The 25,871-nt window shown below is 34.0% G+C and overlaps 1 protein-coding gene across 1 annotated transcript; it reads left to right on the top strand.

Annotated features, from left to right (window-relative positions):
- The first annotated feature begins 613 nt into the window (after positions 1–613).
- Positions 614–25,534, top strand: rnd1b (Rho family GTPase 1b). The gene is made up of 5 exons (XM_056449905.1): positions 614–862; positions 1,135–1,222; positions 19,952–20,061; positions 20,408–20,542; positions 23,078–25,534. Exons 1-5 carry the CDS (start codon positions 743–745, stop codon positions 23,321–23,323), a joined length of 699 nt encoding a protein of 232 aa, XP_056305880.1. The 5' UTR covers positions 614–742; the 3' UTR covers positions 23,324–25,534.
- Positions 25,535–25,871: the final 337 nt, after the last annotated feature.

Genomic DNA, 25,871 nt, shown 5'->3' with positions numbered 1-25,871 from the left:
AAAACTTAAATACCTCTCAGTAATACATTTGATGTCATTTAAATAAATAGATAAATTTAAGTCACTGAAAACTTAACAAAAAAGCAGAGCCCCCTGATCGCCAATGTATAATTTGCACTCTGCACTTTTATAATAATTTTACACCAAATACCATGGTTAAAATGTGGTAGGTGTAGAATAGCCATGGATAATGGGCTCATTTCCCCTTTTATTTGTAGTAAAAACCATGGTTAATATTCAAAAGTGGTGAATTTGTGTGGTATGAATGGATAGTAATCTGGATGTTGACGTGTTGCATCCTATTTTTTCATAGGCTAGTTATTCTGTCACATCCTGTTTTTAACAACCCATGAGACTCATTTGTAACCACAAAATAACCCTAGTTTGGTCACTTCCGACAGATAGGGTGTAAAAGTAGCACTTTTTTCCATGGAATATTTAATTCATTGTGTGGGAAGAGACAAAAGTTTCCCAAAAGGCTGAGTCGTCGGGAAAATACATTTCTAGACGGAGAAAAGAATGCGAGACGTCATGCGCATCGTGCACGCTGATTGGCTGTGAAGCGGCATATATAAACCCCCAGTCCACAATTCAATCACTTCGGCTGCGGGCAACTCGTGTAGTATAGTGTATATACTCATCACCACAGGAACGCTTGTGCACTCGCGCATCCTCGTGCTGCTCTGTTTTAGATCGGTTTGTTTTCGGATTACTTTGTTCGGTTATTTAAAAGCGGAAAACAATGAAGGAAAGAAGAAACGCGCAGCCACTGGTGGTCAGATGCAAACTGGTGCTGGTTGGGGATGTTCAATGCGGGAAGACTGCGATGTTACAGGTTTTGGCGAAAGATTGTTATCCGGAGGTGAGTACAGAAGCCATGAATAATTCTCTAAAAAACAGAGTAGATTAACTGTTGTTCCTTTCATGCATGTCAATTATATTGTGACATTCTTTGGTTTCCAAGTCCGTTATATGTTCTTATAATCTATTTGAATAGCACAACAAAGTAACGCAAACATTAAAAACAAATTGCATACAGAAAAAGAACGCATTAAATTGAAAGCGGCATGCTGTACATCAATGCAGCATCACATGCATGATAATCGGTGCTAATATGTTGCACCTCTTCCTCAGACGTATGTGCCCACAGTGTTTGAGAACTACACAGCCTGTCTGGAGCTCGATGACCAGCGTGTTGAATTGAGTTTATGGGACACATCAGGTAAGACCAAACGGGAAAACGCTTTAAATGAATCAAAATGGACATTTTTCTATTGTCATGCTGTGCGACTTGGATAGATTCCTTTTCAGTTGTCAGTGAGGCAGAATGGGTGTCAACATAATGAGATATCACGTGAATCAAAAATGCCCAGCGTGTTAATTAAAAATATATAATTATACATTTATCTAAAAAGATAATGTATATAATAATATAGATAATAGATGGATAAAAAAATAGAACATAAAAATAGATTAGTGGGAATTGTGATTCGTACGCAGGTTCTGATATTAGCTGTTATTATTAATAGCTGTGGAGCAGGCATTTTTATGTATATACGGTTGCAATCAGAATTATTAAACCCCCTGATTTATTAGCCTCCATTTAATTTTTTTTCCCAAGTTCTGTTAACGGAGAGAAGATTTTTTTCAACACATTTCTAAACATAATAGTTTTAATAATTAATTTCTAATAACTGATTTATTTTATCTTTGCCATGATGGCAGTAAATAATATTTAACTAGATATTTTTCAAGACTCTTCTATACAGCTTAAAATGACATTTAAAGGCTAAACTAGGTTAATTAGGTTACTAGGCAGGTTAGGGTAATTAGGCAAGTTATTGTATGACAATGATTTGTTCTGTAGTCTATCGAAAAAATATAGCATAAAGGGGCTAATAATTTTGACCTTAAAATGTTTAAATAAAAAAATTAAAACTGCTTTCATTCTAGCCGAAATAAAGCAAATAAGACTTTCTCCAGAAGAAAAAATATTATCAGACATACTGTGAACATTTCCTTGCTGGTAAACATCATTTAGGAATATATTTTAAAAATAAAAAATTTAAAAGGTGGCTAATCATTTGATTGCAACTGTAAATACTTTTAATAGGATTATATGATATAATATTTGAATCTGTGTAATTTATAAAGAGCTGCACAGCAGATATTTGTGCACTTTTTCTTGTGAGTGTATATGCGTAATCAAGAAAACACTGGAAATTGGAAATTACAGCATTGTTTGATGGTAAAAGAAATGTTCCAGCATCATGACAGACTGTATTCACAAGTCTAAAATACTTCTTACAGTTGTACCATGTTGCATCTGATTAATGTTCTGTTTGGGAAAACAGCCAGGCTTGTTTTGAACTGTGTTGGCCAATCAAGTCATGCTAATTACTAAACTAGATCTAATTTGAGTTTGTATTTGAATGCAAATATTGTTATTTATGCTAATGATGAAATACTGCGACAAGATGTTAATGTGGAATAATTGCAACAGATGTTCAGTGTGCAATGGAATAGCGCACAAAAAATCCTTCTACAGAATTTTTGATTTAAATCTCTACATATATAAATAGATATATATATGTAGATGTACAATAGAAAGTAGAGTACATATGGGTAAATTTGTATAAATCTAGCAAAAGTTAACTTTCTCTCCCTTTTTTTTTTGTTCACTGAAAAACTCAAAAAGTTAAGGTAACTCAAACCAATTGCTACAAACCCTTTAAGTTAAAAAACTAATCCTAATGAGTACTGTTAACTTATTCCATTTAAGTTGAAGTAATGAGGTATTTAATTAACTCATTACCTTCAACACAGAGTTCAAAACTCTTTTCAAATTAGTAAAATTTCATTTGATAAAGTTTACTGTTAGGATTTACAGTGTTGTACTTGGTGAAAGTCTCTTTATAGCCTCATACAAATCAATGATTTATAGGTCCTGCTCAGTCATTGCATTTGGTCCGAATTCAATGAGGATGTCCTTCCAGTATGTTAATTTGCATTTCATAGCACAGCCAAAAGCATTCAATTTGGGGCATGTCTACTGCAGCAAACTGAAAGTATAAAATTTTAAGTCGCTGTGGAAAATACATTTAAAGTATCTGAAGGCTTTCCAAAATACATGGAGACAAACTAAAGTATACTTTGGACTTAATAGGAACTATGGCTGCTTGATATTGGAAAAACCTGATATTGTGATGTTTTATTTTTCTAAGAGTTTTCTGTGAAACATTGAGGTATGAATACAGTTTCACAAGATAATACATTCATGTTTATTTATATAGCACTTTTACAATGTAAATTATAGATTTATACATTGCTTTAACAAAGCAGATGTAGTTTGAATAGCACTATTTGATTTCTTTTAGTCTAACAGTATTCAGGTTCAGAAATTGAATAAATCACAATGCAAAAAATGCTGTTTATCCATTGGTTTGTCTCGTTTTTAGTCCAAATATGAAAAAACTAAATCTTAGAGCAAGTAAAAATATTGTTTTGCTTTCATCTTCAGAAGAAGTATATTAAAATTAAGAGTTTTCCTCAAAACAAACCAGTGGGGAAAGCAAAACAATCTTGTTTTCACCTTGAAATGTAGGTATTTTGTTTATATTAATTAAAAAGATTTGCGTAAATCGTATAAATACCGTAATGAAGTACAATTCTGTAGCTCCTGGTCAACTATAATTCAGACTCAACATTGCAAATCTTGTGATGTGACTATAGTGGATCCGCACATTGCTATATCGATGCTGAAACGATGTATTGTGTAGTCCTAATAGACCATTTGGAGGCATGTTATTAAAAAACAATGGTCCCAATGTATTTCCCGTTTTACATTATTAGTTTCTATAGCTTCTGAGAATCCAAAAAGAGCCACATATTGATAAATAATGTTATGATAGCTGTTTTAACATTAAGTTATGATTGAATTGCCTCTTGTTACAGTTATTAACAGTTTGATAACAAGGAGGAAATGTTCATGGGCCAATGACATGACCACACTGAAATGGTCTAAAGGGACCAGATACCTGAAAATAGTTTTAAAAAACTCTGGAACAACCATTTTACAAAAATACCATTTTTGTATTTTTCTCCCATCCTCAAACGAACCCTTTTTAATATATTTTTGTTCATTAATGGACTAATGAACGCTGTTTATATTTAATAGAGAAAGTTTTATGAAGTCAGCCAATCAGATTAGAGCTTGCCAAACAGAGAAAGTGCTTATGAGTTTTCTGCGCAATACACAACAGGCATGAAACTAAACCACGTCTGCCTGTCTATCAGCTTTCACACATAGCCAGCAGCCTAATGAGGGAATACATGGCCACTGAGGCAGTTCACATCTCCCCAAGGCTTCCCATTGTAGCCTATTGACCTGATTACAACGTGCTGTTTGTCTGCGCAGCACTGCTCATTTCTGAATCCCTAGTAAATGACAGACATGATAATCTCATGTCTCTCTGGATGTGTGGATAAACGCACGCCAACAGAAGCATCATAATTAGCAGCCAGTAACGTCTGGCCGACTGTGAAGTGTGGCTGACAGGACGAAGATTCTGTGATATATTTGTCTGTTGTACTGTAGTGCGATCGAGATTGACAGACGGTGAGTGTGGGAGAGAGAAAGCAAGGATTGAGAGATCGCATGCAGAGATCGCTGAATGAAATATGTGATGTTAATATGCTCCGGTCTTTTTGCTCATGCTTTTTGATCTGATTCAGTCTGCTTGGAGAAGAGCCAGCTGAGACGGAGAGCACGGTTTAAGGGGATGAGCAGGGCTTGTGCGAGGATGAAAGGGCAAACCAGAGTTTTATCCAGTTTTTAGCTGTTAATCGTGGACGGGGTTGTAGAATTCAACTGTATTTCCATCAAGTTAAACTGATATTGCAAGTCAAAGTGCTCTTGGATATAAACTGAATAGCTTCATCCAGAGGTTCAAATAAAAAAAAGTAAAGAATTGATAATTTAACACAAATAAAAACATAAAAACAATGATAATAGCGCAATGTGGGATATTTCCTTGAAATATCATGCTCACCGAGGCTGCATTTATTTTATAAAGTGCAGTAAAACAGTAAAAAGTCTCCAATGTTTAAATAAAAATACATAAATATAATATATATATATATATATATATATATATATATATATATATATATATATATATATATATATATATATATATATATATATATATATATATATATATATATATATATATATCTATCGGTGCCATCTGAAATTTTCTAAAATAAGCATTTTTCTTAGGCTACTGTGTGTAGGTTCAGTAATTTCTTAAGAATAATTATTCAGTAATTACTTTTGGATTAATTTCCAGCATCATACTCCAGTATTTAGTGTCACATCATTCAGAAATCATTATATACTTATCTGCTAAAGTAACTTATTTAAAGTTATAACTGACGAAACTGATGATAAAAACAACTGTTGCTTAATAAATTAGTGAAAATCTTGAATTTTTTTTAGGGCCAAAACCATTTGTTGGATTATAATTGTATTTACTTGCACTTTTAATCAATTTAATGCATACTTTCTGAATAAAAGTAGTCATTTATTTATACTGCCTGCATAGTGTGCAATGGTAGTGTATAAATATTCATGGATCAAAGATAAGATGTGCCATTTTCATGGTAATATTAATATATAATGAGTGATTAAAAACCCTAAATAAGCCTAAAGATTATTTTATTTAATATAAAAACTATATTATATATTTTCTATTTCCTGTTTTTAGGTTCAGTAATGTCTTTGGAATAACTATTCAGTAATTACTTTTGAATTAATTTTCAGCATCATACTCCGGTCTTCAGTTTCACATTATTCAGAAATCATTACTGATCTGCTTTCAAAGATATAACTGATGAAACTGATCAAACAACTGTTGCTTAATAATTTTGTGAAAATCTTGGATTTTTTTAGGGCCAAAACCTTTTGTTGGATTATACTGATGTAACTGATTATAGTTTTTAAACTACTGCATTTTGTATTGTTTTTATAGTTTGTTTTTATGGAATGTCAGCAGCAATATGGTGATGCCCATTACAAATTTCCTGTCAAGGACAATAGAGTTTAGTATTACTACTACTGTAATTGTATTGACTTGCACTTTCAATCAATTTAATGCATACTTTATTAATAGCAGCAGTCATTTATTTAAGTCATTTATTTATTTAATGGTATTGTGTAAATATTCATGGATCCATGGACAAGATGTACCATTTTCGTGGTAATTTTAATATATCACAAGTGATTAAAAACCATATTCTTATTCTGATTAAGCCGGAAGATTATTTTTTAAATGTATAAACTATATTTACCCAATGTAATTTTAGTGAGTATCTTCTGGAATGTTGCCAGGGCTGCATGCATGATATTGGAAAAATCTGATATTGCAGTATGTTATTTTTTTGCAGTAAATATTTCACAAGATAGTTTGAATAGCGCTATTTGATGATTTTCTGGGGAGTCTAACAGTATGCAGGTACATAACTTTAAGAAATCTAAATGCAAAAAAAAATGCTACTTTGCTTTCTCTCGTTTCTAGTCTGAATATCAAAACAATTCTTAAGTATTCTTAAATTCTTAAAATATTGTTTTGTTTTTACCTTCAGAAAAAATAAGTCAAAATGAAGAGTTTTTCGCTTAAAACAAGCAAAATGATCTGCCAGTGGGGTAAAGTAAAATAATCTTGTTTTTGATTTAAAATTCTAAGAAAAACATGCATAAATCATATAAGTTCTGTACAAATACAATGATTAAATGCAATTCTGTAGCTCCTGGTCAACTATAATCAAGAATCAACATTGCATGTCTTACAATGTGACTATTGCGGATGCGCACATTGTGATATTGTTAATGAAACAATATTTTGTGCAGCCCTAATTGTTGCATTTTTTTGTACAGAATTCTTTTAAATAAGGCACATTCTATTGCATAAACACTCAATTTAAGGCTGTCTTGCATTGTTTTTTTGCTTTTGATATCTTAGCACAGAATTGTTTTAAATAAGGCACATTCTATTGCATAAACACAAAAATTTAAGGCAGTATTGCATTGTTTTGTTGCTTTTGATATATCCTTGCCCCTCATGCATATTTATACAGTACTGATCAATTACATCTCATTACATTCAGTACACAGTAAAAGTTTGATTGTTGCTTTAGTTTCATACATAAAATCAAAGTGGTGCCAAAGTCATAACCTACAGTAATTAGTTCATTGCACTTTTTCAATCACTCCGAATGTAATTACTGCTGAAGAAATTTATGTCCTGACAGAATTTTTTCTTAATGCGCCAGTCTTGATGAAGTTTATAATCTGTAAGATGTCACTCTGATTAGATATAGTGTTTTCTATCATTCCCTTGTGCTATCTATACCAAATGCTGCTCAATGTGAACATGGCTTCCTCTCCTTATTGTGGTCTCTTCTCCTCATCGATTGAGCTGAACTTATCATTAGGTTTTGACCTGCTTTTGCAGCCCAGCAAGGATTTACAGGTGAAAATCAATCTTCTCACTTAATCACGACAGCCAATTGGACCCGCCGCCGCAAGCTCTCAGAGGATGGCCATCTGTATTTCTAATATGGAGCCTATATTTAATTTGCATTGAGGAATTAGCAATGGATTAGGCGGCATTTGCCATTCCGCTGATGGATGTACATTTCCGAGAATATGAATTCTGCTGCTTCAGTGCAGGATGACTACACAAGATCGCCAGCGTAAAAATAGTGCCCCATTAGCACATTAAAAGCGCCTGTAGATTAATGGGCTCTCCGGTGGCCATTGGCAGTTGATGACAGGAACCAATGAGGAAACCTTAGCGCCGCTTTAAGATGGTATTCCCTGAGGGGTCATGGCCAGATAGAGAGGTGGGGGGATTCTTTGTTGGGCTCCCATCGTGTCCTGTGATGGAATCTCTGGGATCTTTAGGAAAAGGGGGATGGGGGATATGGAGAACGCTCTAGGTTTTGTTCTCATCATCTCTAATGGGATGACGGACAGGGGCTTTCACTTGCTTTTAGGTCTTTTGTGAACGTTGACCTCTCTCAGCCCCCTGCTCTGATTTACATGAGTCTGAGAGTGCTGATTAATTCCACCGAGCTGAGGTTTCTGGGCCATATTGCAAATATGAGCCATAAACTAATATTCAATTTTATTTTTCTGTTAATGTTATTAGTGTGTTTATGGTTGTTTTTCTTTATGCAAATAAATGATTCATGCAGGGTGCAGAATTAACATTTTCCATGCCAGTGGCCACACAAATAACTGTCTTTAAATTATGATAATGAAACAATATGTTTTTGTTTTGCCTGTATCTTTGTTGGTTTAGGCCTGCCATAGGAACATTAATAAATATCACATTAAAACTACTATTTGTTTTCAATGAATAAATAACTGAGTTAGTTGATTTTGACTTTTGAAATGGTCTCAGATTGAATATCAACCTAGATCATTATTATAAAACGCATATAATGAATATATTACATACACATTTACTTTGTTCATAAATGTATTTTATAACAATACAAAGGTCAGTGACTAATTAACCAGATTTAGTGATACATTTAATCACTTTGTTTCCCACTAAATATTTGTTTAATCACTTTTAGGAACGATAACCGTTTTCATAGTTTGGAAAAGTCAAGATTTTAAAACCACCAACATTTTCTGCTATACCGATCCTATGGTATATATAAGAGTTTTTTATTTACTACTTTTAGTTTTTTAGGACAACAGTATATTCAACAGAAAAGATATCCAAAATGGTGTTTTACACTGTAAAGAAATCTGTGTTTTTAAAACTAATGAAAACAGCAGAAGTCAATGATTTATTTGAATTATTTAGCCTGACATGTTTACTGCTCCAAAATATTTGAAATGTTTCTCAAAACAAAGTATATTGTATTCAAAGGGAAAAAGTTTTAGTTTTTACCCAGACATTTAAAAAAGAATATATTTTAGAGCAGTGAGCACAATACCATGAAACCATGATATTTTTATCCAAGGTTATCACACCGTCAGAATATAATACCGGCCCATGTCTAATCACTTTGTGTTTTCTTTTTTTTTAAAGATTTATTTTTGGCGTTTTTGTCTTTATTAAGTAGATAGTACAGAGTTTCTGATAAGAAGCGAAGTGGGAGAGAGAGAGGGAGTAGGGTTGGGAAATATCCTCGAGCCGGGATTCAAACTTGCTACTTCACCATATGTCAGCGTGCTAACCACTAGGCTATTGCGCAAACCACTTTGTGTTTTCTGCCAAAATATCCACTAAACTAGTCTGCACAGTGATAGTATATTTACACAATTTGTTATTTTATAGTGCAGAAGTGTATCCCAATGTTTGTGTTTAACACAGAAGAGAAATTATTAGTTGTGTTTCTTATATCTCAGATTATCAAAAGTAAAGAAATTGGAAAATGTTTATAAAAAAAACTGCGCTGGTATATGGGATTGGTATCTTTATTGGCAAAAACAATAAACTTTTGGTACTGAATCAGATCACTGAATAATTTAGACCCTGGTTAATCATTTAAACTCTGATTTTAAAGCATATAAAATAGCTCATGCCTAGTTTTAAGTTAATAAATTACATTCCTTTTCTGATACTGAATTATAAGATTAAATAAGTGAACTAAAGGAAACACACACAAGAGAAGTGTTCATAAGTTTAGACTAAATTGCAGGGTTTTGAAGTCAACATATTTGACAGCACAAAGGGCCCTTTTGAAATTTCCGGGTTTTCCAAGTAGGAAGTCGTCATAGTTGGGTAAACTTAGAGAGCAGTAAATAGGAGAGTACAACAAATAATTTTTTTACAATCCTATTTGCTGAGCTAATAAAAGAAAAACTTCACGACGGTGTTATCAAGACTTTCAGAAAAAGGAAAAAATTTTGAGACTGATAACGACAGCCGCAAGAGACAACGTTGTCAAAATTACTTTCCCAACCATAGACACTAGCAATGTTTCCATGCAAAGATGCAAATTAATTTTAAGCGCAAAACTGGATTACCGCATAAAAGACGTGAGAATAAAGCAGCGTTTACATCCCACGAGTCAAAGAAAACAAAATCGTCACTTCCTGATTTACTGGCGCCAAATGTCAACAGTAAAAACGGAATTTGCTGCAGTTGGAGAAGCTGCGCGACTCTTTTCCTTATTTAAGAAATGCGCCTCAAAAGACGATGCTGACACGCAATGAACGCGTGGTGGTATTTGAAGGCATGAGATGCAAAGCACAGATGCTCTTGACAATTCTGGAGGTAATTAATAATTTAATAACACTAATACTGAAATGGTTAAGGCATTTTAGAATGACCATAACAACATTTTAGATGTTTTACAATGTGCTAGATTGTCCATTCACAAACATTTTTAGCATCACATGATCTCCTATAATGAAACCACATGACTTTTTTTAATGCACATACTGGAATTTGTTTGGTGAAAGTGTTTCCATCATAGTTTATGCGCATCTTGCTGTTTCCATCAACCGATTTTTATTTTTTTTTATGCGTATATTCAAAATGTGCTTTAAAAAGGTGGATGAAAACGTAGCTACTCTGTTAGAAACACCTCGCTCAATTGGTAATTTTTTAATTTTTTTTTTATTTGATCCAAAGATGATACAATACATACATAAATACATATAAATCTTCATGTTTAAAAAAATCTAAACATTAAAAACTTTGAAGGATTTAAGATGCTGATGACCACTAAACAAATCATAACAGTCTTGTGAAAAGCTTCCATTAAAATACTTATTGTCTGCCACTATCTTGAGGCACAGTCTCTTTCTCTCATCCAAGTTAGTTCACTTATAGTCACAGTACTTTTTTTACTCTGTAGAAAACAACATCTTATTAATATGATACCATTTTATTCACACTTCAATGACAGTCTCTTTCCCTAGTAAATGACAGATATGACATTAAGCATTAATAATTGACGGGATCTGTTATCAGAGTCTCATTGAGACCGCCAGAGATGGCTTAGTCATGAGGGAAGAGAACTGTGAACAGATCTCCTTTTAATGAATACAAAAATGAATCGTATACCCAAGACCACCTTATCAACTGATTTTTCCACATACTGTGATGTCAAAGCAATTTCAGGTGCACACTGAAATCTTTGGGCTTATTGCGTTTCAGAAAAAAGCCTGACGCAATTTGAGTTGCATTCACTGTTCACGTTTTGGAAAGAATGAAAGGGTTCAGCAGATGGAATGCGCTGCGGCTCTTGTCTGTGCGGCACACAAAAGCGTTTCACTCCACCTCCATCTGTTCTCTTCAGACTCTTTCTGCGCCCAAGGAAAAGGCCGTCTCATATCAATCACATGCACACGTTGGCCCACTTTTTAGCTAAGCTAGTTTGCTCCAGGCATGGCGTCACAACAAAAAGCATTTAATGCGACTGTAGCAGCTCTGCTCTGCTCTTTTTTTTTTACGCGCATTTTTGCACGCTTCACAACCCCTCCGTCTGTTAATACACGGGCTGCATAATATCATCTTGTTCAGCTGTGGCCCAGGGTTGAGAGCTGTGCCGTGGTGTGTTCACTTTGTGTTTTGTAGTGCAGTTCTGTGATCCAACACTGCGGGTGGTGCAGGATTCATGTTAGGAAGCGCTCACTGCCAACGGTGTAAACATCTCTGCTCATTTTCACATTTCAAATGCTGTTTTGAGAGAGGTTCGGTATGTGGAGGTCTTGTTTTTAACAGCTAGGATGTGTCATTTTGTCAAGTTTAATTGAAATTGCTCTTCGGTCCCTTGGCGTATATCTATATCGATCACTGCATTCAGATCAGCAGCAAGTGAATGCAGCCTCACGCCTAGCCTTGTGTTTGTCTGTGATGTCTTGCCAAGAGAAAGAAAAGAGGCAGTGATTTGTGGTTCAGAGACTCTCAAAGCCATTCCTGTCATCTGGGCATTTCAGCCGGTACTTTTAAAATGGGTTTCATTATAATCTACATGTTGTTTATTGTTGATTTTAAAGTGTTAAACACTTTTTTTTTAATCATTTTGCAAGATGTACTGAAGATTTACTAGATCAGGGTGTCTACAGTGTCTTAAAAAGTATTAAAAGTTGATAAATGAGAAATTTAAGGCCCTTATAAGATGTTTAAAAAAGCCTTAAATGCTGTTTTACTTGGTATTCAATTTTGTATCTTTTTTGATTATGCAATTTATAGTTGTATGTTTAAGTTAGTCCGGATTTAATCTGCAAATATTGGGATGCTGTGGTTTATGAAATCGATAATCCTTCTAGATTTGACATTACTCTGCTTTAGGCATGGGGAGTCGACTCCAAAAGAGTCGATCCCTCGACTCTCAATGGACCTAGTACCGGAATTGACTCCAGGACAAGAATCAACTCCCAGAGTCGAGTCTGTTTTCTTAAATCCTTCTGAGTAAAGCAGTTACATGCTACAGTGATAATGCTCATTCTCGAGCATGATGAACACCGAAGGCGCCCGTTTTTAATTCGTGTTCACACATTTACACTTTTGCTTTTGAATTTCGTGACCCCGAGCACTCAAGGCTATTATAGTAGTGCTGCGGGATGAAGTTTGCTTTCACTTTCAAATTCCTATAAAACACATACACCTTTTACATTTTGGTAAAGCAGATCGTATACAATTTGCGGATTTCACGAATTAATAAATAAAACATTAATCATAATGACCAAAGTAGCCAAGATTTATTTATTGTCAGAAAATCTAACAATACATGTGATAGTTGTTTTGTTTTGGCCCTATGCGCACCTAATTTCATTCTTCTGTTCATTTTGTAAATAACTACAAAGCAATACAAGTTATACCAAACGAAATTCATTTCCAAAAGAGGATTTTTAAATAGAAATAAGACTAAGTCTTCAAAAAAAGGTCTGACCCATTCCTTTTTACTCCGATGTAAGCCCTTTGCCGTCCCATTAAAATTGAAATACAATAATGAACAAATTTCACAAATCAAACAGTGATATTTAAAGTAAAGTAATGGGCTATTTAAAAGTACGCTTTAAAGAAAATCACATTTATGAGAGAGAGCAACATGGTGCTTTAAGGCACAGTCTGTCACGCTGCTTTTATTTTAAATTAGTTAATGTATGAATTATTAAAGTTAAATATCTAGTGTATGAGGTTTAATATTTAATTGTTTATTAAATCAAATGGAAAATGTCACTATTTTGTTTATTGATCAGCATCAAGCAGATTTTGGATGTGCCTTGCGGGACCATCCGCTATACCAGATTATTTCGTTCACTCGATACTCAGTAATCAAGTATCAAACATTTATATTATGAAGATATTTAGACTATTTCATATATTTGTTATACTTTGTTTGGGCTTAATTGAAATGTTTTTTTTCTGTAAATGAACTGCTACTCACATTTCCATTAAACATTTCAATAAAAAATGTTTTAACTTTCTGTCTCCAAGATTACAATGTAATTTCCTAAATTATCTAATCTAGACAATTAAATTATGCTGTAAAAAAGGTGGGTTGATAACTTTTTTTGACTGCAGATGATTTACTGTTTTTTTCTGACCAGAGGATAACTGAACAATGTAAAGCTGCAATTGACGCAGTAACATTGTGTAAAGCGCTGCTGATGATACAGCACGTTTAATCCTCGTGTTATTTTAAGTGAATGTAAATAGAGTCGATTCCAAAATTAGGATTCGAGAATCGGAGTCGACTCCAAAAAAACCTGGAACCGAACACCCCTACTTTGCTTTGTTGACTACAATAACCAAGGCAACACCATTATTCCTACTGTTATATCGGTGTCACCTGCTGTATTAGCATTTATATTCATTTAATAAATAAAGCTTTAGTTTAGGATTAGTTTCCTACAATCAGTATTAATTAAGTATACTGTAAGTTAAAATGTCTCCAATGTTACAGGTTGAAACCTTAAGGTGGCGATGAGGTCTTAAATGTATGCAAAAGTTCTTTAAATGGGTCTTAAATGCTATTGAATTTCACTCTCTGATTCCTCTACATACCCTGTAGATTCATTTATGCACTTGGTTATTAGCTTAAATCAGTCTGAGATACCCTTCATATTTGAATATTAACTTCTAGTACATTCAGTGTAGATTGATTCAAAATGACAACTCAAACTATGACATGCATCATATGTGGCATGTCTTTTTGGGTGATTGAGTGAAAATAATTGAAAGAGTCATGTAGAAATGTTAACTCGCTACAAAAAATGTTTTCACAACAAACTAAATTGGCTCTTAAGAATGAGTTGTTTTTTCAAAATCAATCTATAAGAATATTTTTTTAATGGGAATTATTTGGTACATGTACTAGTCAAGCTGTATAGTTTTGATTTACTAAAAAGAAAAATCAATAAATCAATAAATAAATATTAATAATAATAATAATAATAATAATAATAATAAAATACCTTTTATTTATAGGGGCCTTTCAAGGCAAGGACACCTTACAGTATATAGCAATCACATCATAAAACACAAGTAGTGAAAAGCAATAGCAGGATATTAATCCAGCAAATCATTAAAAGCTATCCTGAACAAAAAAGTTTTTGTTTGAGAAATTAAAATTGGAAATAGCGTCCAACTAGTGAATGTGCAAGGCAGGGCGTTCCATAACTTGCTGTACAACTGTCACAAAATGACTTCATCTTAAAGTTTGGAAAAGATAACAATTCAGCAGGAAATGATCTCAACGAGCACAAAGGAGTGTAGAAATGAAGAAGATCTGAAGGATAGTGAGGTGCCAAGTTATGAAGAGCTTTGTATGCTAAGAGCAAGATTTTGTATCATACACAATAGAGAACAGAGAGCCAGTGAAACCAACCAATTTATTTTTTGGAAGAACAATTTTGAGAATTCTATACACATTTGATTCAGTAATAAGAATTAACCCAGAATAAGCAACAGTTTGAAACTCTGTTGGACTGTTTGTGGAGTGTTTGTTTTGTTTGATTCAATAGTATGAATCAACCTGTAAGAATCCTCTTTTATGGAATCATTTGGCCTAGATTAGTAAAGCTGTACAGCATTAATTCATTAAAGAACATATGAACAAGTTCTAGGGCTGGGCAATTTGGCCTAAAATCAAAATCTCAATTAATTAAAAATTTTAACTTAAATTTTAATTTGATTAATGAATTTTATTTGTTTATTTAACAAGTTTTGTAGCCTAGTAAATATGCTCATACTACAAGTGAGAGATTTTTGAATGAAGGGTGTATGACTTGATTTTAAAATAATTGAAGAAAACACACACTATGTGACATCTATGATTATTTAAGTTTTATTTATTTTAGTTTTATTTATTAAGATTATTTATCAACATTGAACAACTGAAACTAAAACACACATTGCCTAAAACGAACAATCATTTATTTCTTATTAAAAAGTGAAAATAAATAACTTGCACTTTTGGAAACAAAATTTATTATTTTTAATGTAAATTTTTTAATATTTAAAAGTAGAAAATAAGCAGAATCTCTTCTAAATAAAATAACTCTTGTATATTCTTTAAATAATATTTTAAACAGTGCATTTCTTGAATCTTCTGTTAACAAATATTTTAATGTAAATAATAATTTTATTGTAACTGAAAATATGGCGTCTCTGGAGCAAATTCCACTCATCGTTAATGTAGCATAAACTTGCGACGTGTACTTGCATTTTTTGAGAGGTACAGACCATACCCGTGCATTTGATGCAGAAGTATAAAGTAGCCTTAACAGAGTGGGGTCACGTGACTCCACACACAGTTGAAAAAGTAATTTGAAAAAATTTGACCTGTAAATTTTTTGATCGATTATAGGTTCTGAATGTCGATTTCGATTACTTTTCGATTCATCGTCCAGCCCTAACAAGTTTGTTTATACTTTGTTTTCATTCATCAAGTGATAAAGATTTCCAGAGAGGGTGTCAGGATTAATATTATGTAAATGCTGTTGTGTTTTCCCTGGTGCTAGGATTGACTTGCACATTGAAATTGACAAAAACTGCACAAAACATCTTAACTTATATGTACTTGCATCATAAAATAAATACAATGTACTTACTGTGTTTATAATGTATTGCAGAACACTTCTGGTGCTCTTGAGGTGGGACTCGGGTAAGGTTAGGGACAGGTTTGGTGCTATGGGTAGGTTTAAGGGTGGGTTAAGGTGTAAAGGATGGATAACAGTGTAATTAAAGATGTAATTACAAAAATTAATTGCACACAAAACTACATGCAGGTAAAATGTATTTACACAATAAGTACATATTATTTAAGGCCTCCTCATATAACATGGGAGCAGATATTCATTTAGAAAGACCAGGAAAAAAAGCTTGAGGTCAGTATTTTTTATTTTTCCTGATGTTACAGATGATTTATACTCACTGCTCAGTTTATTCGGTACATCTGTTTCTGTAATTATCAGCCACACGATGGATTTGGGCAAGTAATTGTGGTCAAGATGTTCAAACTGAGTAGCGTTTTCCCCAGAAAATTACAATTGGTAACAATTAAAGATGATTTTATTTGTGATTGGAAAAGCAGGGTGTATCACACCAAACCGTTCTGAAGTTAAAACTGTTGTGTTGTCTAGAAAGTTATCCAATCATTTTTGGGGTGGAAATGTCATATTTTTGTTAGCTTGGACTGTATCAATTTATGCTCTAAATGATCAAATGTCTATTTTAAATTAGGAAGAAACCAAACTGGTCTGCAGAACCAAAAAGTACTTAAACACAAACCGTAAACCCAATAGGTTCCAGTCAGCATATGTCACAGTTTAAGATGATTTACTTAAGTCACTTGAATTTGTGAGACCTAAAAAAATGATTTGTAATAGTAACTTTGTTGATTTGGTAACTTTTTTTGGTTTCACTAATAATAATCAACCCATTTAGGAATCAATTGTTCATGAATCTGTCAGAGTACTCTTTGTACATCATTTGATGATTCACTAATAAAAATCCACCCATAAGAATCAGTTGTTTTGGGAATTATTAGGCCAACACAGCTCAAGCTGGATAATTTTACATTTCAATCAATTCAGCTGATAGAAGTCATTTTGTTCTTGCTTTATTCATTCGGTACACTAACATGTAACTCTGCATGGATTTGATGATGCCAAATGATTCTTTTTTTGTCAATTCATCAAGTCATACGAATGATTTCCTTCTGAAATCACCTTTTTATGAAGTAAGCTTCCTCTTGAATGTCACAATAAATTCTAATATTGCTAACTATGAGGCTTCTAGACTAAAGTGCAAGGCTAACAACTGTATCACTGACTCAAGTAAAGACACATGAGGTTGAGGAAGAGGCTGTAAAAATCATACAGAAAAGCAGACTCTTCAATAGAGAGGTGTATATAATAAGGCTGTACACACCACCCCAGCATCCTCTCTGTGCCAAGTGGGTGGGCACCTCTCTGTATCAAATGATTGATAGGCAGTTAAGGGATGCATTAGGAAGACTGCGCTCTGCAGATGGTTGACTCCAAGGCTGTTGCTGTGGAAACAGGGGGACTGGAGGTATTGCATGAGTGTGGGGGGGCACAGGGGGGTGGGTGGCTTACTTAAGGATTCAGAGTGAGTGCTGGAGAAAGTGCCTACCCCAGCCCCATCTCTCCAGTTGCATAATCTACTGAAGAAAAAAAAAAAAGAAATCGAGGGAGAGAGCGAGACACATAGATCAATGAGGATTTAGAGCTCAATTGTCATTTTCCTCTCCTTTAAAATGCCAATATGGCATGCAGGAAGAGGAAGAAGGCTTTAACTGGATGTATGCTGAGCTGACTAGAAATTAAGTGATGACCAGGGGAGCTCTACCTCTGGCCTTTGTGTGATTCTGCCTGCAGACATATACAGCACATTCACAGCCAGTCAGCTCTGCTTTCCTGGAAGTCTGCCTTAAAGACTTGTGTGCAAGAATCTGTGGTGATGGCAATGATTGAATGTAAAAACTTTACTATACATGACGATGTATATGATGACACTTTAAGATCTAAAATCAATTGTATGTATCATTTGTCTTTTACACCATTCAGAATATTGATGGCGATGGGTGGATGGTACAGTATGGCTGGGTGGATAGACAGACATTGATTGATATGGATTGAGATAAATGGACAGATATTGACTGATGAGCATGGACTGATATGGATACTGATAGATCAACGCAATCTCATGGCAATTTGTAATTTTTTGATTTAGTGGCTAATTTGTATGAGTTTGTACAATCTCATTTGTACAATTTGGTATGATTTGCTCATCAATCAATGTTCGAAAAGTCCACAAACTCTCAAAAATTAAGGGCACAAGCAAGGTGAAGTAATTCAAGCAATTTACTCAGTCACATGTTGATCATTGTCAATGCCATGCTTTAGCTAATGTCAGTTATTTTACACTATTGAATAGATAATAACAATGGATGGATAAATATTGATATGGATGGAGAGATTTTGGATTAATGGGTGAAATAGATAGTTTTTAAGATATTGATAATATGGATGGATACATGGATATAAATTGATTGATTTATGAATAATATTTATATAAATTAGATGGATGGATAGATAGATGGATGGATATGGAGATGGAGATGGAGATGATAGATATTGAGGAGACATATATGGATACTTAAGAAGCTATGGATCATATGGATGGATAGAAATTGAGTTTGGATGGATGTTTAAATACTGATAAATAAAATGATGGATAAATATTGATTGATTTGAGTTGAGAGAAATGGACAGATATTGACTGATAAGCATGGATATGAATGGGTTGATATTGATGGATACCGATGAATTGATATATATTGAGAGAACCAAAACCTCACTGCACCTTCAAAACAATCCAATAGGTGTGTAGACCAAATACATCAAAATAGTGGACCAAAATCCTAAAAAGTATCTGAGAAAAGTCCATAAACTCTCAAATCAAAGGCACAAGCAAGACGAAGTAATATAAGCACAATTTACTCAGTCACATGTTGACCATTGTCAATGCCATGATTTAGCTTATGTCAGGTATTTTACTCTATTGAATAGATAATAACACAATGGATGGATAAATATTGATATGGATGGACAGATTTTGGATTAATGGGTGAAATGGATAGTTTTTAAGATATTGATGATATGGACAGATACATAAGAGATAAATTGATTGGTTTTAGATGGATACATGTATGGAAATTTATTAATAGATATAGATATTAATTAGATGGCTGGCTGGCTGGATGGATGGATGGATGGATGGATATGGAGATGGACAGATATTGAAGAGAAATATATGGATACTTAACAAGTTATGGATCACTTTGGATATTGGATTTGGATATAGATGTGTAGATATTGATAAACAGAAAGATGGATAGATATTAATAAATAATGATGGATAGTGGATGGGATTGCTGAATATGGACATATATTAAGAGGATTTCGTAAAGTAGTTCAGTTATTTAATTTTATAATTATATATTTTAAAAGGCAGGATAATGAAAATGGTCTTAACTGCTCTCGGTTTACTATGAGAATTTTTCAATACATGTTAGTGTATAAATGCTAGTTTTGGTAATTTTGTATCAGTATTGAACATTTTAAAAGACATTTTCCTCTCCTGAAAAACATTTTGTTTTCTGCTTACCTAAACCAAGGCCACGCGAACAAATAAATCAACTGTTTCTTTCAGAAATCTGTTACATATTGAAAGTTAAATGTGTTGAGGAAGCAGGTTCTTGAACATTACATTACAACAAAATGTCAAGGACACTCAAACTGCGTATGAGACTTAATAGAACGATTTTACAAAAAATGTTTAAAAGCACTGCAGTAGTTCCATTTATTAAACCAAGAAGGCCTATTTTCTCTCTCATTAATGTGTAGTCATTTATTCAGCAGATTCTCTCTCTCTCATTTCAGGATCTCCATACTATGATAATGTGAGACCTCTCTGCTACAGTGACTCTGACGCAGTGCTCCTCTGTTTTGATATCAGCCGTCCAGATATCTTCGACAGTGGACTAAAGAAGGTAACTAGATATTCATATAATATTATTCAAACCAAACACTTACACTGAAAATCAGTTCTTTCCTTTCTGTATTTTTTGTCAACATGTAACTTAAACACATCATCTTATATTTAAACAAAGTATCTTTACAGCAAGTTTAATGAACATGTCTCAATAAGCATTATGTTTTCTTTTTCTACTACATTTATCAATATTTTTAGGATGCATCACATTATTCTTGACAAATTGCTTGGCACTCAAGAATCAAGATCATCAGATTGATCATCAATGTGAAAATACAGAAAACAGTATTTGCTTTCACAAGAAATGATTTATCTTACTTTAACATATTTCTGTCTATTTGTAGTGGAGGGCTGAGATCATCGACTTTTGTCCCAGTACTCGTATTCTTCTTGTTGGGTGCAAGACAGACCTTCGGACAGATGTCTGCACACTGATGGAGCTATCCAATCAGAAACAAACCCCCATCACTCATGAGCAGGTACAGCTAGAAGTTCGCACATCGTCATTCTTTGTGAAACATTGTAAATTATTCTATTAATCCAAAAACACTCTTAAATATTCATAAAATTTAAGAAAAGAAATTGGGATTTATTAGGCAGTGCTGCATTGATTAGAGTGGACATAGCGGTAAACATATTTATAATATTACTCAAACGTTTCTATTTCAAATAAATGTACTCTTTACATTAAAGTATCATTGTTTCCATATAAGCAGTCAAATTTTTAATTTTAATAGTCATCAAATTAAGCACCCAATCCCCATTTCAGGATGATTTCTGAAAGATCATGTGACACTTTAGACTGGAGTTATGATTAGCTTTGCAATCATAGGAATACATGACAATTATTAAAAACTTGTATTAAATCTTGAAGGGTATTACTTTTTAAAATCAAATAATTACAGCCTTGATTAGCATAAGAGACCTCTTATGCTAATGATGAAAAGATAAAACATTTTACTAATCCTTATAATAATAATAATTATTATTATTATTATTGACAATTATAATGATTAAAAATGTACATACATGTTTTTTAGATAATATTTAAAAGAACTTTGTTTTTACTTATAATATCACTCCTGTTATAATAATATGCAGTCTTTACAGTCGATTATCTACCCATATATAATTTGTATAATATTAATAACTAAACCAGACACTTATTTTACCTACAATACTGTCAGAAAAGATAAATGCTGATGTAGATGATTTAGTCAACTTAAACAAAGCTTTTACATCTACAAACTTGATCTACTTTGGCTTCTATTAAAGGGATAGTTCACCCCCTATAAAAACGATAATTTACATTTATTCACCCTCAATTTCTTAATTCTGTTCTACTAAAAAAAAGATATTTTGAAGAATGTTATGAGTGTTGGGGAAAGTTACTTTTGAAAGTAATGCATTACAATATTGAGTTACTTGCCAAAAAAGTAACTAGTTGCGTTACTTAGTTACTTTTTATAGTAAGTAATGCATTATGTTACTTTTGAGTTACTTTTTCATACCTGCCTGAGGCTTGATCTTTTTCCGAACTTGCAGTTTTTACTTTTTTTAAGGGTGCTTTCACACCTGTAGATTGATTGTTTTGTTCAGAAACAAGGATTAAAACTGTTACAATGTTGCAATTTGTTCTTGGTGCAGTTCACTTTCCCACCGCAAAGTTTCTAAACAGACCAAAATAGCTAAAACAAGTCACGTGCAAGTAAACTCTCCTCACAATGGTCAGAGTCCCACTCAGCTGTCATGTGTCCTTATTTTAATTTATGACGATGAGCAATAAGACGTTATAAGTGAAATGCTGCACTTTAATTTTGAATGGTGACACCCACAGACATCGTCACCAAGTATAAATCAGAGGTAGGACGCTCCCATACAGAGCCCTTGGCTAAAATTATGCAATATAGGCTTTACATTACAGAGAGAAATAACAGATAAACCAAGACTGCTGTTCGGTTAATTTTCTTAACGGATAAACAGCTCTCAATAATATTTCAGCAAGCTTTCACTTTCATATTTGACATAAAACGCACATTTACCAGTAGGAATGACATCCCGCCTAACTCATAATTCCCTCTTCATATAGCCATATGCCTATTATATGTCCATAATACAGTGTGGATATAGCCTCGTTCGGATCATATTGCTTTCTCACTTCAATCGATCTGCTCCAGAGTTAGTTTCAATTGAGCCAAGACCACCTCATACAGGCGATCTCAGACTGATTGTTTTGGTGCGGATCCAAGCGCAATTGCTGGATTCACATATGCCAAACGAACTGCGCTAACTGGGGAAATGCACAAGTTCCAAAACAAAAGTCTAGGTGTGAAAGCACCCTAAGATAGAGGAGCTCTGCGTTTAACAACACACTGTATAACCTGCACCTTCATTTACCTTAAAAAAAACGTTAAATTTGAATAACTTTACCTTCTGAGAACTACCTGATGCTATACATGCAGTATTTACAGGTTAATGAAAGTTGAAAGCAATGTGTTTGGTACTTTTGTCTTATTAGTTCAGTATTAACTTATTAGTTCCTTTTCTTCCATGCGTTCAGAATAATGAGAATTACTTCTATCATAGAAATGTAAGGCTCTGCCATCTTGGTTTCGGTCTGTTCCCATGGGCAGCGCATTCTCTCATTAAATGTGATTCAGCTTGATTACACTAGTTTTAATTTAGCAAATTATTTTTTAAAAGCGAATTAATTAATCTAAAAAGTAACAAGTTACATTTTTAGAAGGTAACTTAAATATAATTACTTAATTTTTTTTTAAGTAATTCTATACTTTACTAGTTACTTAGAAAAGTAATATTATTATGTAACCCATGTTACTTGTAATGCATTACCCGCAACACTCTTTATGATTATATCCATTGCATAGTAAACATACCATCATCTGGTTACCAACATTCTCTACCAAAATATGATCTTTTGTGCTGAAATAGAAGAATCCTCTAAATGTTTTATGAACTGAAATAGTTTTTTTGTCCACCTCCTCCCCTCACAGGGCTCTGCCATGGCCAAACAGTTGGGTGCCGAGGCTTATCTGGAGTGTTCGGCCTTCACCTCTGAGAAGAGCATCCACAGCGTGTTTCGCACCTCTGCGCTGGCCTGCATCAACAAACTACAACCCCTGGCCAAACCCAGCCCCACTCGCCGGCTGTCCAAACGCCTGCTCCACCTGCCCAGCAAATCCGAGCTCCTCTCCTCCACCTTCAAGAAGGAGAAGGCCAAAAGTTGCTCTGTAATGTGAGTGAAGACCTTCACGCCCCCCTCCGTAACAAAAGCTGCACCTTTCCCTGCGCTTTGGTCTGGGGAAGGGGGGTGGGTTCGATTGCCACATCACTTACATGTGGAATCCATCCTCACCCCCCCCGTAAAAAAAATACAAAACAAAAAAACACCTTCCAGAACAAGTGGACACTTCGCTGTCCTCCTTGTCCTGAGCTCTTCAACAGTGCATATGTATTTTCAGTAACGTATCTTGCCCTTTCAAAATGAAATCCGATCATCAGCCGTCATCTATTCACTCCTTATCAAAATTCGCAGTCGTTGTGCCAGTTTGGAATGATTCGAATTTGAAAACGGGTGTTTAAAAATGTTTAACGTAAGCTATTTGATGTATAAATATGAGATCTCTAATGTAAGCTTTAAAAAATACCCACACGCACACACACAGACCTACTGTATGCACTAAGGACTAAATCTGAGGGCGCGGATCCAAAGGAATTGTGAAGCAGGGGCCGTCCCAGGTCATGTAGAGGAGAAGACGGCCCATTTGGCAATGACACGCTGGTTAAATTGGCCTAAAATCTGATTCGTTTATTTACGTGAAAGCTGCCTGAATGCTAAGATGGGGCCAAAAAAAATATTTGTAAAGACAATTTCCGATGCTACCAAAGTCAATTTTCCCTTATTTTCTCTACAAGAATACTGTCTGATTTATTCACGCTTCTATTTTTAGAAGCAATAGCGATCTGAGAGATAGGATGGGTGTGACTGGGGAACATATTACAGTGATTATCTGTATCTTGACGTCTCCTGCAGCTCTGTAGTGTAGCAACCATGAATTTTAAGAAGTGATCCCTTTGCTAGTATTGCGAATTCGGCATGATACATCTTTTGTTCATGCAAATGACCTCCGGAGGGATGTTGTAGCACTATTGTTGATTTTCTTTTTCTGAATGGATTACAAATGTAAGGCCGTGTTTTAAATCACCTGGTTTGGGATGTTTGGGAAGGGATTACGTTTAGTTTGTCACATGTAGCTTTCTGTCAGTCTCCCGTTTCACTGCCTCCATGCTCATTACAGCGGTAGCAACAAAAATCTATCATCCATTGTGTTTCTAAACTTGATTATCAATGGGAAAATAAAATGGTTTCCTTGTGCAAATCTTGCTTTCAACCACGAAGCAATAACTTAAGTGCTTCTAATGCAAAGTGTGTACAGTGGCAATAATTAGAACAAAAAAGGCTATTATAAATTCACGCTACTGCTTTGTGGACATGCGCATATTTATGTGAATAAACATCAGTGCTGCTGTACAAACAAGCTGATATATTGTGACTCTGTTTAGCCTTTGTTAAGGTAATTAGATGAAAACATGACCACTGGAGTGCAATTTCTTTTCCTCATTTTCAGTCAAATGTGAATATTCAGTTCATGAGCATATGGAGGTTAATGCGCGAGTAGCAGATGGACTGGAAGGAGATTCAGATCAGACTGGAGTGTTTTAATATGTGGCTCAGCTGACCTGATAAGAGCTTGATGTTTGGGAATCTGCGAGGCCAAAAACTGGAGATGGAAACAGACTTTTGGAATAAAAGCAAACAGGCTGGTCCTGTTTAATGAAAGCTATTTTTCCATTTTTTAAAAAAGCTATTGTTTAAATAGTTGTTTTTTCTGTAAACTTGAATCAATATTTTTATCATCAGTTGCGGAAGGGCTGGTTATAAGCTCTGCCACTGTGATCACACACCAAATTCCTTTTTTTTTATTTTGCATTGTCTAGTGACTTCGTAAATAAACTGAAAATGAATTTTGGGTGCTTAGGGAGTGTGAACAGTTTGTGTGGTCAAACTCTGTAGCTGCCAGTTCTGGGCCATGCGAGCGTCCCAGATGATGATGGACATTCAGTCATTATGCTGCCATTGCACACTGTTGTTTACGAATACACTTCAAGCATGTCCTCGAATTCTTCAGTTGTACATATCTTGTTTTGTATAATCTTTGTAAGACATTTAAAGAATGTCCATGAGATTAAATACTTGTTCATGTTGTGGATTGACAAAGATGTGCTTGATGTAAAGTTGCTTAGTCCTATTTATTTGGATTTATTGTTTGAGGTAACTATGCTTCTGTTGTGTTTTACATGCAATTTGGTTTCAGAATGTTATTTTTGAAATGTTGACTTCTCCCTTTGTCTTTCCAGTAATAAAGCTTGCCTTTGTGTGGCACACACGACTTGAGTATTGTTGATTGTTTGAGTCTGATGTAGACTCTATATTAATTGTCTAAGGCAAATTTGAGTTTTGTTTCTTGGTGCACCTCAAGAAATATAAAAATGGGGGATATAAATATATATATATATATATATATATATATATATATATATATATATATATATATATATATATATATATATATATATATATATATAAAATTCCTGTTTATTTAAAATACTGCTGCTAATACTGGGACCAAGTTTTAAAAAGAATCTCCTAGATTTTCTAGTTCAACCATGCTGTTCTGACTGTATGTTTTATCTTTTAATTATGGATGCCTACATTTTTGAACATCA

This window comes from Danio aesculapii, chromosome 23, assembly GCF_903798145.1.
Source record: "Danio aesculapii chromosome 23, fDanAes4.1, whole genome shotgun sequence".
NCBI lineage: Eukaryota > Metazoa > Chordata > Actinopteri > Cypriniformes > Danionidae > Danio > Danio aesculapii.
The sequence above is the reverse complement of the archived record's forward strand: the minus strand, read 5'-3'. Positions and strand labels throughout refer to the sequence as shown.